The 13,727-nt window shown below is 38.0% G+C and overlaps 2 protein-coding genes across 7 annotated transcripts in view; both read right to left on the reverse strand.

Annotated features, from left to right (window-relative positions):
• RCAN2 (regulator of calcineurin 2) overlaps positions 1–13,727 on the reverse strand; it is a 413,249-nt gene that overhangs the window by 387,741 nt on the left and 11,781 nt on the right. The window lies entirely within an intron of this gene.
• Positions 1–13,727, reverse strand: part of CYP39A1 (cytochrome P450 family 39 subfamily A member 1) — an 88,083-nt gene that overhangs the window by 62,326 nt on the left and 12,030 nt on the right. For 5 of the 6 annotated variants that reach the window (XM_025890781.2, XM_025890785.2, XM_073905037.1 and 2 more), the window contains 4 exons: positions 10,997–11,132; positions 8,344–8,518; positions 6,884–7,033; positions 5,848–5,941 (listed from right to left, as the gene is read on the reverse strand). In XM_025890781.2, coding sequence (XP_025746566.1) covers positions 5,848–5,941; positions 6,884–7,033; positions 8,344–8,518; positions 10,997–11,132 — 555 coding nt within the window. The remainder of the gene's footprint in view (positions 1–5,847; positions 5,942–6,883; positions 7,034–8,343; positions 8,519–10,996; positions 11,133–13,727) is intronic. The other variant, XM_073905040.1, reaches the window with a different exon arrangement.

Below are 13,727 nucleotides of genomic sequence, written 5' to 3' on the forward strand. Positions count from 1 at the left end.
CTTCCTTCCTTCCTTCCTTCCTTCCTTCCTTTCTTTCCTTTCTTTTTTTGCATGTGGATGTCTAGTTGTTCCTGCACCATTTGTTGAAGAGTCTATCTTTGTTTCACTATATTGCCTCCAGCTTCTTTGTCAAAGGTCAGTTGATTATATTTAAAGGGGTCTATTTCTGGGCTCTCTATTCTGTTCCATTGATCTACTTGTCTATTCTTTCACCAATACCACACTATAACATTACAGTAAATCTTGAAGTTGGGTAGCATTGCTCTTTTGAAGAACTTTGTTCTTCTCCTTGAATATTGTGTTGGTGATTCTGGGTCTTTTGCCTCTCCATATAAACCTTAGAATCAGTTTGTTGATATCCATAAAATAACTTCATTGGGATTTTGATTGAGACTGCATTGAATGTATAGGTTGAATTGGGAAGAACTGACATCTTGACAATATTGAATCCTCCTATCCATGAACATAAAATATCTATTTACATAAGTTCTTTGGTTTTGTTCATCAGAGTTTTGTAGCTTTCTTCATACAGAGCTTATATACCTTTGGTCAGGTTTATACCAAGTATTTCATTTTGGGGAATACTAATGTAAATGGCACATTGTGTTTCTAGTTTCATACTCCACACATTCATTATTGGTACATGGGAAAGCAATTAACTTTTGGATATGAACTTGTATCCTGCAACTTTGCTGTAATTGTTTGTTAGTTCCAGTAGTTTTTTGTTGATTCTCTTGGATTTTCTACAAATATAATCATGACATCTGTGAACAAAGACAGTTTTATGTCTTCTTTCCCAGTATGTGTAACTTTTATTTCCTTTCTTGATTTATTGCATAGGACTTCCAGTACTGTGTTGAAAAGAAGTGGTAAAGAGGACATCCTCGCTCTGGAGTTCTGGTACCAATTTCTAATGTGTGTGTATATGTGGAGGGAGGAGTCCCAAACAACAATACAAATACTCAGGACACTATCTGGGTGCCCTATAATTCAACTCAGTTCAACTCAATCCTGACACCATCTACCTAGAACTAGCATGAGGTTCTACAAGTTAAGGGTTTTGTCCTACAAGACTATACCCTTTCTCCACTCCCACCTGCCCTCCAGATGCCAGTCATGGCCCAGGTTATTACCTGTACTTTGGACCAACTGGCTACAGATTGGAGGTTCTAACAGCCTCCTCCTTGGACTTCAGATGCCAGCTGCAAGTCTAGGCTGTTATCTGTACTTCTGGCTGACTGGCTGTACAAATCAGAGGTACCCACAACCCCTTCCTCAGGTTCAGTTAATTTGCTAAAAGTGAGAGAAACATTTTATTTACTGGATTATTATTATAGAAGGATATGATAAAGGATACAGACATGCAGATAACCATACATAATCATTTCATTTATATACAAGCACACATAAGTGTGTATGTCTATATATATATATGTGTATATATATATATCTGAATATAGTATTGCTATAATTTGGACAAATTGTTACCTGTTAGATCAATTAAGAATAAGGAAAATAAATTTCTATTTCACCTTTACTTATTTCTTCTTTGATGCTCTTCCCTTCTTTATGTAGATCTGAATTTCTGACCTGTATTATTTTTCTTCTCTCTGAAGAACTTCCTTTAGTATTTCTTATAAGGAAGGTCTACTGACAACAAACTCCCTCATTTTTTGTTTGTCTGCAAAAGCCTTTATTTCTCCTTCACTTTTAAAAGATAATTTCACCGGGTGCAGAATTCCAGATTGATGTGTTTTTTTTTTTTTCTCACTCAACTCTTAATATTTCACTCTATACTAGTTTTGCTTTGCATGGTTTCTAAGGAGAAGTCAGATATAATTATTATCTTTGTTCCTCTATAGATATGGTGTTTTTTCCTTCTGGCTTCTTTAGGATTTTTTATCTTTGTTTTTTTGTAATTTAAAAATGATATGTTTTTGGTGTTTACATGCTTGGTGTTCTCTGAGCTTCCTGGATCTATGGTTTGGTGTCTGACACCAATTGTGGAAAATTCTGTCATTATTGTGTCTAATACTTCTTCTGTTCCTTTTCCCCTTTCTTCTCCTTCTAGTATTCCCACTATATGTATGCTACCCCTTTTATAGTTGTCCCACAGTTCCATAGTTTTTGGGTATTCTGTTCTTGTTTTAGTCTTTGTTCTCTTTGTGTTTCAGCTTTTGGAGACTCAACTGATATATCCTCTAGAGATTCTTTTCTCAGCTCTGCCAGTCTACAAATAAGCCCATCAAGGACATCCTTCATTTATGTTATAGTGTTTATTATATCTAGCATTTAATTGTGGTTCATTCTTAGGATTTCCATCTCTCTGCTTATATTGTCTATCTGTTCTGGCATGCTGTCTAAATTTACACATTAAAGCCCTTGGCATATTAATCATAGTTGTTTTAAAGTCCCAGTCTGATAATTCTAATATTGGTCTGTTCAGCCTTGTACTTGTTGTTAGGATGGAGTGGCAACTTCCAAGATCCTCACATGTAGAACCAGAACCTGGCTTAGTTAGTCACGACCTGGGTAACATTGGACAAGTTACTTGAAGCTCTGTGTCTCAATTTCATCATCTATAAAATGGTCATAACATGGTACCTACCTCAGAGGATTGTTGTGAGAATTAAATCAGTTACTACCTATAAAGAGCTTAAAACAAAACTTAGTACATATTATCATTTTGACAAATTTTTAAAATAAACCTCTGCTTTTAGGAAAATGCAAGCAACATAGAAACACAGATATCTGGAGCATTCCAGAGAAAACCCTTCCCCCATCTGCCATGAAGATTCTCTGCCTATACACCATGGAGAAATCACTGCCAAGTCAGGATATGGTATAAATACCACAATATGCAGAGAAGTGATATTTGACTGGAATGGTGCCAACTAAGATCAGGGCCCCATCCAAGGCCACCGATGGTTGCTCTCAGGTCATCACACAAATTCCACGAAAGCTTTATCTTCACTGGGAGGTTTCCCAGTCACACCTTTGTCAATGGTCATTCCCCATCATGGGGAAGAAATTCAGACACATTTTCATTAAGTTACTCATGTACTTTGAATCTTAAATAACTCAGGTTCAGGTGATAAAAATAATGGTAGCTAATGCCTAGTCATTGCTTGGTAAGGCAAGTACTGTTTTAAGTGCTTTGCAAATATTGAACCGTTCAATCCTCAGCACAATTTGAAGAAGTAGATACTATTATCTTCACCATTTTACATTTGAGGAAACTGAAGCACAATTAAGTTAGGGAACTTTGCCAGAACAGGTAGCTTGTTGGTGGTTGAGCTGGGATTCAAACTCTGTGATCTTGGCCCTGGCTCCAGAGCCCACACACCCTTAGCTACTGTGCTATACTGCCCCATGAGAGATATTGCCCACAACTTTCATGGATTAGGGAATAAGAGAACTGTATTGTACCATCATGTAGTAGTTTTGCTTCAGATCTTAGGATACATGAAACAACTGTTAAATCACTATCAAAGAAAATACACGATGAGAGACTAGTACTGTGACTTGCAAAGACATGTAATGTTTCAAAAGTGATTAACCACTCTAATCCTCAGCTTTCTGGTTTTAATAATCCCCAGTTTGCTGGGTATTAGAGTTGCTGTGAAAAATAAATGAGTCACGAATTTGTGAAATGTGTAATATTATGCCTAGCACAGAGTAAGCTCCCCATAAATGTTAGCAATGTCTTATTGTTATTGTTACCGTAACAATGGGTTAGCAAAATTGAAAATTAAAATTTAAGCATAAATTTTATTTACTGCTAGTTTCTATCATACAACATAAATTATTATAACACAAAGTTTACATCTCATGGAAAATCCTATACATGGATTTCATTCTTTGGATATGCTATTCTGGTGAAATCTTCATTTTAAATGAAAATACTATTTTAATACATATCTAGAATAACAAGGGAGAAATCACCACACTTGATGTTTATAATGTGATGAAATGTGTGTGTGATATTTCCAAAACACAAAAACTTCTTCCAGGCTTCTGCTTAACTAGGCCATTGAAATCTACTTATACAGAAGACAACAGAATCTTTTATTTTCTTCTTAGACCACATTTTTAAAAAAAAAATTGGGTACAAAACACAAGCTCAGTGTGAACACTGCTGGAAGAAACAGAAATGATACACAACAAAATGAAAACAGCTCCTGAATGTTGAAACTGAGTTCTGTCCCAAAGTCTTAAACATTGGATTAGCTTCAGCAAACTTCAAAATCTGTCTTTATTGAAATAGAGAGTTAGAGTACATATGATTAAAAATGCCTCATTTCTTCAGAGTAGGAAAAAGAAATGCTACTCTAGAAGTACTGTAAGTGGAGAGTTTTAGTTGGGGCATTAAAAACCCAGTTTGTCAGGCCCATCGATTACAGATCCTTCTGGGTGCAGCTTTTATACACATGCCTCTTCACCCCTAAATCCTGGAAAATTATGCAAACAAAAATGTGTTTGTCTGGGTCTGTTTGTAAAATAGAATCCTTAGCTGAAACACTGTTTATAAATGTGGGGCATTCCAGAGTAGCTTTCTATTCCCTTTATTCAGGTGGGAGATACTTAAACATTCATACATCCCTTTTATTCTGAAGCAATCTTCCTCTCCAGTAGTAGGTAGAGTTGCTTGTGATAACACTTGCTATAATTATGAAAGGCAAGAAAACAAAAACACTAGATATCATCTATAAATACTAAAAGGTCTGATTTTGGGGGTGCCTAGGTGGCTCAGTAGGTTAAGCGTCTGCCTTCGAGTCAGGTCATGATCTCCTGATCCTGGGATGGAGCCCCGTGTCGGGCTCCCTGCTCAGTGGGGAGTCTGCTTCTCCCTCTCCCTCTGCCCTGCCTCCCCGCTTGTGCATGCAGGCACACACACTCTCTCCCTCTCTCTCTCTCTCGCTTCCTCTCTCAAATAAATAAAATTCTTTAAAAAAAAATAAAAGGTCTGATTTTTAATGATAAACACACGGTATAAACTCTTAGGTAGTCCTCACTACTCTAACTGCTTCACAAATATTAACTCATTTAATCCCCACATTCTATGAGGTAGATGTAAAATTGAGCCAAGAGGCCAGGTGCTATGCCCAAGGTCATGAGACTGGTGACTGGATTTGAGCCTGTATTCAGACCAGGTGAATCCCAGTCTCCGAGGCAGGGAGGGGGTCTGGACAATCAGGTAGTTTTCAAAAGCTCCCAGAGATTCTGATGAGCAGGCAGGGTTGAGAACTTGTCATTACACAAGCATCAGAACCACCTGGAAGGCCTATGAAACCACAGACTGGTAGGCTCCACCCCAAGAGGCTCTGTCTGAGTGGTCCCCAGGCGATGCTGGTACCATTGGTCTAGGAACCACACCTGAAGAACCACAGATCTGGCACACCTGGAACAGCGGCTTCCCGTGCACTGCTTTTCAAATTATATCTTACTACCTCCCTTTATTTGAAAAGAGAAATAATTAATGGTAGTGGCATCAAGAACGAAGTTTACTTTGCAGAGCTCTGTTATCCTTGTCTAATGTGTCATAACTCCCACCTGTCACTTCTGACACAACTGTATAATATATAAATCAATAAAAACCTCAGCGCCTTGTTATATGTTGTTGTCTGTAGCCTTAGTTTTTTTCTTATGTAGGAGACCATTAATACCTACCTCATTGTTATGAGGTTGTTTAATAGAATTATGTATGTAAAAATCCAACACAGTACTTGACACAAAATGCTACCTAAATAATCTCATGATTTTTGACAAAAAAAATTATTTTAAAAATCATAGCTTATTACTGTTTTCATCCCACATATTTTAACAAAAAAGCTCAGGGATACTTACCATGGAATTATCTTTTGCAGATCTGTATGTTTTCATATCTGGAATAGTTTTCTCAAAAAGTGCTAAAAGCCACTTTTTGGATTTTGACCAGTTTCTAGGTAAGAAAAAAAACATGTGCATAAATTAATTTGAAAGCACATCAGGAGTAACAGGTCATGGTGTTAAAGGGGGAATGTCTATGGAATTATAATTATTTCTCCAAATTTCTTCTTCAGTTTTTCTAGAATTTCATTCGAGGTCTACCTTCGGACTTTCTAGATCACAAGGAAAATCAAGGGGGCAGGCAGCCACATCTTAGTGGGGTGTTTTGCAAACAAATGTTTGAATCCCTATCGGATTGGCATTGAATAAAAAACAAAGACAAAAACAAACAAAAAAGCAGAGCCCATGACCTGCTTGTCCTACTTTTACTCTGGCTGTTATCAGTTCCTGGAGGATGAAGAGCTAGCACAGGGACAGGTGCTGGCTTAAGCCAGGTAAAGCAAATTGGCTATTATCTTTTTCATAGTTTTTGACCAGTCACCACTATAGACCAACTGCTTAAGACATTTAAAAAAAAAATCATGTGTTATTTTGCATTCAAACCCCTGAGCCAGCTGTGAAAAATACATTTGACCACACCTCCTTTTGTCTCAGGGAGAACAAGGACAACCATGTCTGACTCCAAGATGGGTCACACTTGATGGTTTAAGCATGGTTCCAAACTGTAGCAATGAATGTGATCATAATAAGCAATAAACAGGGTAAAAGGCCTCAAAATGAATTCTTTGTTTCATTCTCAGATCTTCTCTGTCCTCTCTTACTCCCTGTTAAATTTTTGCTCCTCAAATAAGAAAAAAAAAGGAAATAATGCATCTTTCTTCTTCAATTCCTTCGTCAAGTCATACACACACCAAAAACAAACTGGTCTTAAGAAGTAGCTTCTGTCTCTTCCTCGTAGATGCTGCTCTCTCTACTTAGGACAGGGAAATGAGACGGGTATGAATTGCTGGGAGGAGCTTGGTCAGTGAATTAATTGTAGGGAAGAGCTCTCTACCTTAGGAGACATTCTGGCATCTGGCACCCATACTCAAAACCTTCATCATAGGCTTGAAAATGCTGATAGAACTCCCTGATTTTTCTCTCATCTGTGGGAAACAAACCTTTTTTAAAGAGTATATTCATTGTGACTGGATAAAGGAGATGCCTACAAAGAAAAACACATAGAAAGTCAGACCCAATGACCAAAGAAGAAAAGCAAAGGACACAATAAAGGGCATTATTTAATAGCTATATATTAGGGGTAGATAATAATATGCGACAGATTCTTTTGGGAAAGAGTCACTCTTGAAAGGTTTTAATATTTGCTTACTGCGGTCAAGATAAGTTAGGGGTAACTGAAATTGTGGTTCATTTATCTGAAGATTTTAAAAATGCTTTCTAAGCAAGCATTGTCAGATCCTGACAAACGTGAGATGATGTGCAGAAATAAATTGATTCAATATAATTTCAACAAGTACTTATTTAGCAAATAATAGCAATAACTAAGATACAGTCCATGACTTTAGACAGCAGCAAAAGAGAGCCAAAGAATCAGGGCAATACTAGTTACCAAATATGCCAAGTTCTCACAGGATCCTACAGATTTACACTACTACATGTTGAAGTATAGTACCTATCATCATTATGTTTTGCCATAAGTGAAAAAATGATTACTGTGGCATACATAAGGGAAAGAATATCAAAGATTGTTAATATGACCAATTAGTACACTGAGTACTGTTTGTTTCAGTTTTATTTGCCATCCCTTCCTCACTAGAAAATTTTCAGGATCTCCTTCCCCCAAAGTTTCAAAGATATCCAAGAATTTGCTTGGTTTTATTGTAGATACTGGGCATACTAAAAGTTTGGTTGGTTGCTTGCCTTGTTTTGTTTGTTTGTTTGGTTTTTTCCTCTCTCCTTCTGGACCTCTAACAAAATATTAACTGTTGTTCTTTTTTATGAGTCTGAACTATTGAATCCTGCCTTCAGCAACCCAGTATCCTACTGAGATGGAAAAGTGCCTAACTGGTAACTTCAATTTACCAAATCTCCTTATGCATTGGAAGAATTTTTCTCAAGGTTCCTAGGCCCAGCCCTTACCTTTGCCAGAAAGCTTCAGAACTTGGCTGAAGCCACTTGACTCCCTCCAGCACCCTTCCCTGTCTCACCTGTCGCTCAGCATCCCCTCTAGTTAGGTACATTCCACATGGCATGGAATGACTGAGGAGAAATTACTGTAAATGTATTAAAATAATTGTATTGGCTCACCTTAAAATTGGAGTGCTAACGAAAAATTGCTCCATTAATTAAAATGTTAAAGATTAATATAATCTCTTAATTACCTAGCTAGATAGACTTCATTAATCCACCAGATAATTTTTAAAGTTCAATGCACAGGCTTCCAAGTTTTTTATTCCAGAAAACCTCTCAAAACAAAAACCAACAAGATCAAATAATACTAATGCATCTATTTACCTTACTAAGTTGTTCAGCTCCATTGTCCCATGAGTGCCTAAGTTCTCCAGTTGCTCATGTAATTCTTCAGTCAGTTGTCCAGTGAGTTGATATAGGTTGAAAGTCCCTATTTTCCCTTTCATCATGATATAAAGTTTTTCATGCAGTGTTAAAAAAGTATTCTTTGGAATTGATGCTATAAACAGAGAAAACTATTTTCAAAAGAAGCAACAACTCTTTGAAGCAAACAGTCAATCTACCTCTACTATTACTTGGTCAGTAGGGACTGGAGCCAAAGTCTTCCCAGTACATAAAATCACCTCCTGCAAGTAAAAGGAGGCCAAGATTCAACCTATCCCATGAGACAGTAAAAGTCTGTAGGGAAATTCACGTTCAGGGGTGATCTACAAATGGGTGATTAGGAGGGCCTCTGGGAAACACAAATCTAGTGATTTTTATTTCCACCTTTAAAAGCTTTCATTGGTTTCCTACCCTTAACAAAGTTTACACAAGGCCTTCCACCATCTTTCTAGTTCTCCAGTGATATTTCCAGACCCTTCTCCCCCCAAATTTGTATCTCAGGTACAGTGTGATATTTCCAATATTTATATTTATATTTCCCCAGCATTTTTTAGACATTCTATCTGCTCAAAACACTCTCTCCTTGACCAACTTCACCCCATTCCCACACACCCACAACTACAAGGCACACATTTCTTCTGCTAACTTCAATTTCTCCTTCAAGTGTCTACACTTCCTAACCCCATGAGGAGCTTTGGCTCCATTACTCCCTTTGTATTAGTGTTCACATTCCTTCCATGATACACACTCCTGTTTGAGTTCGGTTAGTAAGAGTATGAGTTTTTAAACTCATTATTCTTTTGTATTTTTCTTTAGTCCTGTTTCATTGTCTGTAAAGTAACTTTTTCAAAAAATAGTTTTTAGTTTTCTAGTTCGTCAGCCTATTATGTGTAGGTTACATTTTGTATAAGTTAATTAAAAATAATTCTTAATCTCAGGAAACAAACTGAAGGTTGCTGGAGTGGTGGGGGGTGGGAGGGATGGGGTGGCTGGGTGATAGACATTGGGGAGGGTATGTGCTATGGTGAGCGCTGTGAATTGTGTAAGACTGTGGAATCACAGACCTGTACCTCTGAAACAAATAATACATATATGTTTTTTAAAAAAGAAGATAGTAGGAAGGGAAAAATGAAGGGGTGAAATCGGAGGGGGAGACGAACCATGGGAGACTATGGACTCTGAGAAACAAACTGAGGGTTCTAGAGGGGAGGGGGGTGGGGGAATGGGTTAGCCTGGTGATGGGTATTAAAGAGGGCACGCACTGCATGGAGCACTGGGTGTTATATGCAAACAATGCATGGAACACTACATCAAAAATTAATGATGTAATGTATGAGATTAATATAACATAATAAAATTAAAAAATGTAAAATTAAATCTCCAAAAATAAATAAATAAATAAATAAAAATAAAAATAAAAATAATGTTTCGATTTCCCGAACATACATCTTCTCCTCAGTAGGGGAATATATGAGAGGACTGGGAGGCTGGCCCAAGGGCACATATTAAATTATTTTGTCTATTAAAATAGAAATATTTAAACATGAAAATCCCCAGAGGAGGCAGAGGTGAAAAAACTTGATCATTTCCATGCATCCCTGATCGGTGAGTAAGTTGGCATATTTTTCTGGAGGGATATGTAAACTTACAGATCAAGAGCCTTCAAACTTCAAAATATTTATTATCTTTGATCTGGAAATCCCTAGTTTAAATACCAAGAAGCACTAAATAGTCAAAGAATTTAACCAACATGTTGTGATCTTCATGTGGGCAAGAAGAAATAACCATCATGCTCTTGGTAACTGACAGCTTTAAATTTTTTGTTTGTTTGTTTTAATGGCAAGAGATGCATGAGAGGCTACGTGAAGAGGAACCTAAGAAAGAAGCCAAAAAGGAAACCAAGAGAAAGAAGCCATAGACAACAGAAGTAAGCACAGACATAAGGGAAGCAGAGAAAGAATTGGGCACCAAAATGAAACAGCTCCCCATTCCTAGGAGGACAAATGGTCTCAGCACTCCATGTTTGCAGCCTGGGAAGAAATAAAATGGACAGTCACAAGGGAAGCATGCTGACAAGTACAATCCAGCAGTCTCTGACAACGGAGAACAAAAGGCCACCAATTACATGAGGCCAAGCCCCACTTACCTTAATAGCCCTATGGAATGTGTCAGGAAATGCCACAGTAAAGGGCATACTAAGCAGTGGAATTCTACTGTCAGTGAACAGAGTAGCAACATGTGATCAAGCCAAGAGCTATAGCCTGTGAAGCATTGTCTACACAGCAGCAGAACAGAGTGAAGGACATCTTGGGAGCTGTAACAGGATACAGATTCCAAGTATTTTCCAAAGTAAACAGCAGTGGGGTAACCTCATCTCTTACCCACATCTAATTAAGACTTACATGAGGCTGCCAATAATTTGTTTTTCAAACTCATCAGATATTCTTTCTACCTTCCATCCTGATTTTAAAGAGTAAAATAAGGAAGGGGCCGTCAACATTCTTGATAGAGGAGCGAGGATATGATTGTTAACAAAGCTACTCTTGGACTCCGATGTTGTATTTCAAACAAACTATCTGAAAATATTCTTTACCTGTACGATAGATGGGCTTTTGCACTGCTAGTTCAAAATTTATTTCTTTGGATTTTAGAAACACATTAATTCCCTCTTCTTCAGTAACAAAGGTCATTCGGGTGCCCATAACAAAGACTGTAAATACTGGTCCATACTGAAAGATAACACAAATACAGATATTAGTAAGGATTTCTAATAAGTTACTGGGCCATGGATTATGCAAGAACCCTAATGCTGAGGTTATAGTCAAGATACAAATTATTATGATTATATAAGATAATTAATTATAAATTTTGCTGGATTCAGCCAAATCTAAATTATACAAATCATAATTTATTCTGTCCTAATACCTAACCTTTATTTTGATTGTTATTTGAAACCTCCTTTCTTGTAGTAGGAAATAATAATTAGAAATAATTATTTTTTAAAGATTTTATTTATTTGAGAGAGAGAGAGAGAGAGAGAGAGAGCACAAGAGGGGGGAGGGTCAGAGGGAGAAGCAGACTCCCCACTAAGCAGGGAGCCTGATGTGGGACTTGATCCCAGGACTCCAGGATCATGACCTGAGCCGAAGGCAGTCGCCCAACCAACTGAGCCACCCAGGTGCCCCTAGAAATAATTATTAGAAGTTATGTCAAGCAGTGATATTTAAACATTGTTTCCAGATATCAGTAGGCTTACGATCAACCTCTAGCTCAGTTTTGTCCAAGAAAAAGATACAAAACAGCTGACTTAAATCTGTGGTCACTCAACAATGTCCTAAATAGTTCTCTAATGTGTTCACTTTCTCACTTTCCCCAAAAATTACTACTTCCCCTGGATACCTGCCCAACCCTCTCCACTCTGAGATACAGTTCCTGCTTTCTAACTCACTAGGAAACTCAGGCAATCAAGTAAAAGCACTCACAACTTCTTACCACCAAATCTTGCAAAGATACACATTTGTACCCATTCTCTGTTCCTCACCCCAGGTTAGCACAGATAGGAGGTCCTGCCCCTGTGAAATGCTAGTGCTCCCTCACTTGGGTTATGGATTCTACACTCTTACCTTCTCTTCATTCTATGTCTATGCCTCCTGTCATCCCACATCATCAGATCTGCCCTCTATCAGATTACCAGCACACACTAGTCCTGAGTTTGATTTCAGGAAGTCCATGAAGTCCATGACTTTATTGGGAGGCTTCACTACTGGGTGGAGACTGCCCTCCCGGGGCTAGCCAGTTCTTGGAGAGAGCAAAGGGCTCAGCCTGCCAGAAGCATACCTTTCACATGCAAACCAACCAATCTTGAGTCTATATCCCCATCTACTTCCTTATCTTAGGCTCACACACCAGTATTTCCCCTGCCCAAAATCATTCCAAGGCCAGGTACCAGGCAACCAGAAACCACCTGTATAGCCCAAAGCCAAAAAGAATTATTCAAAGTAGCCAATCCTAAATTGTTTTCCCTGCCCTGCTTTGCCTTTCCTGAGGAAGCCCCAATAAAGACTCAGGCACAGGCTTTTCTCCGGCTGTTATCTTCTGCCTCCTGACTGATACCAGTGCTTTTCCCTGTGGCCCTGCATGGCCTGCAGAGGCCCCCCTCTCAGACCCATGAGTATAATAAACATCTTCCTTCCAACCCGTCCTTCTCATTTCCTCCTGTGTTGGCACTAACTTTACAATACCACATCCAACATGTACGTTCTTGGAGCAGTCACCCATACTTTCATATCCTGTTACCATTACTGTAAGTATTTCAAAACATTATGCTTGTCACCACTCCAATATTGCAGTCATTTCTAGGTGCCCCTGAAATGGCACATGATCATTCCTACAACCCACTGTTGGGCTCTATCAGGCAACTGTGGGCATGAAAACCTGAAGCCACCAAACAGTGAAGTCTCATTTTCTTACACTGGTGATCCAGACGTCTGCATGACTTTCCAGTGTTATATATCTACAATTATTTGCTAATCAATATTTAGAAGATGAATAATTTCCACTGTTTAAGTTTTGTACAAATAAGAATTCTTAACTTTCCATTAGGAAAGTGGCCTATGTAACACATATAGGTACCTGGACCACAGTGTAGAACAGCCAAGTTCAAACACACTGAAGAACTGACATAACTGCTGATGCAAGGTATTTAAAATAACTTATGGTAAAACTGCACTGTACAAGTGATCATGTCCGATGTTATAAATTCTATGGCAGTGGGGGTGTATCTGTCTTACTTGCTTGGCTTTTGTCCTCCTTTGTGCAATATATATGAAGCAAAGGCAAGTGCATACAGTATGTTGTAGAAATGATGATTGTGTGTTGTTTCATGAGCATTTTATTTTGAGATAACCATAGAGTAATGTGCAGTTATAAGAAATAATACAGAGCAACCCCATGTATGCATTACTCTGTTTCCCCTAGTGTAAACATGTTGCAAAACTATCGAATGTTATCACAACTAGGTCACTGATAGTGATGAAGTCAAGGTACAGAATATATCCATCACCACGAAGATGACTCAAGTTGCCTTTTTATAGTCACACCCATTTTACTCTCACCGCCACCTCTTTGGTTACCCTTGACAACTACTAACCCGTTCTCCAGTTCTATAATACTGAGTTTAAGGAATGATATACAAATAGAATCAAATGGTATACAAATAGAAGATGAAAAGATGAATATCTGGAATAATGGAAACTTCAGCAGATTGGCTTTTTTTCACTTGGCATAAACATCTGAGATCCACCTAGGTTGCTGTATGTATCAAT

The sequence above is a fragment of the Callorhinus ursinus genome, unplaced genomic scaffold (genome assembly GCF_003265705.2).
Source record: "Callorhinus ursinus isolate GAN/ISIS: 27379988/994484 unplaced genomic scaffold, GSC_fseal_2.0 scaffold22, whole genome shotgun sequence".
Classification (NCBI taxonomy): Eukaryota; Metazoa; Chordata; class Mammalia; order Carnivora; family Otariidae; genus Callorhinus; species Callorhinus ursinus.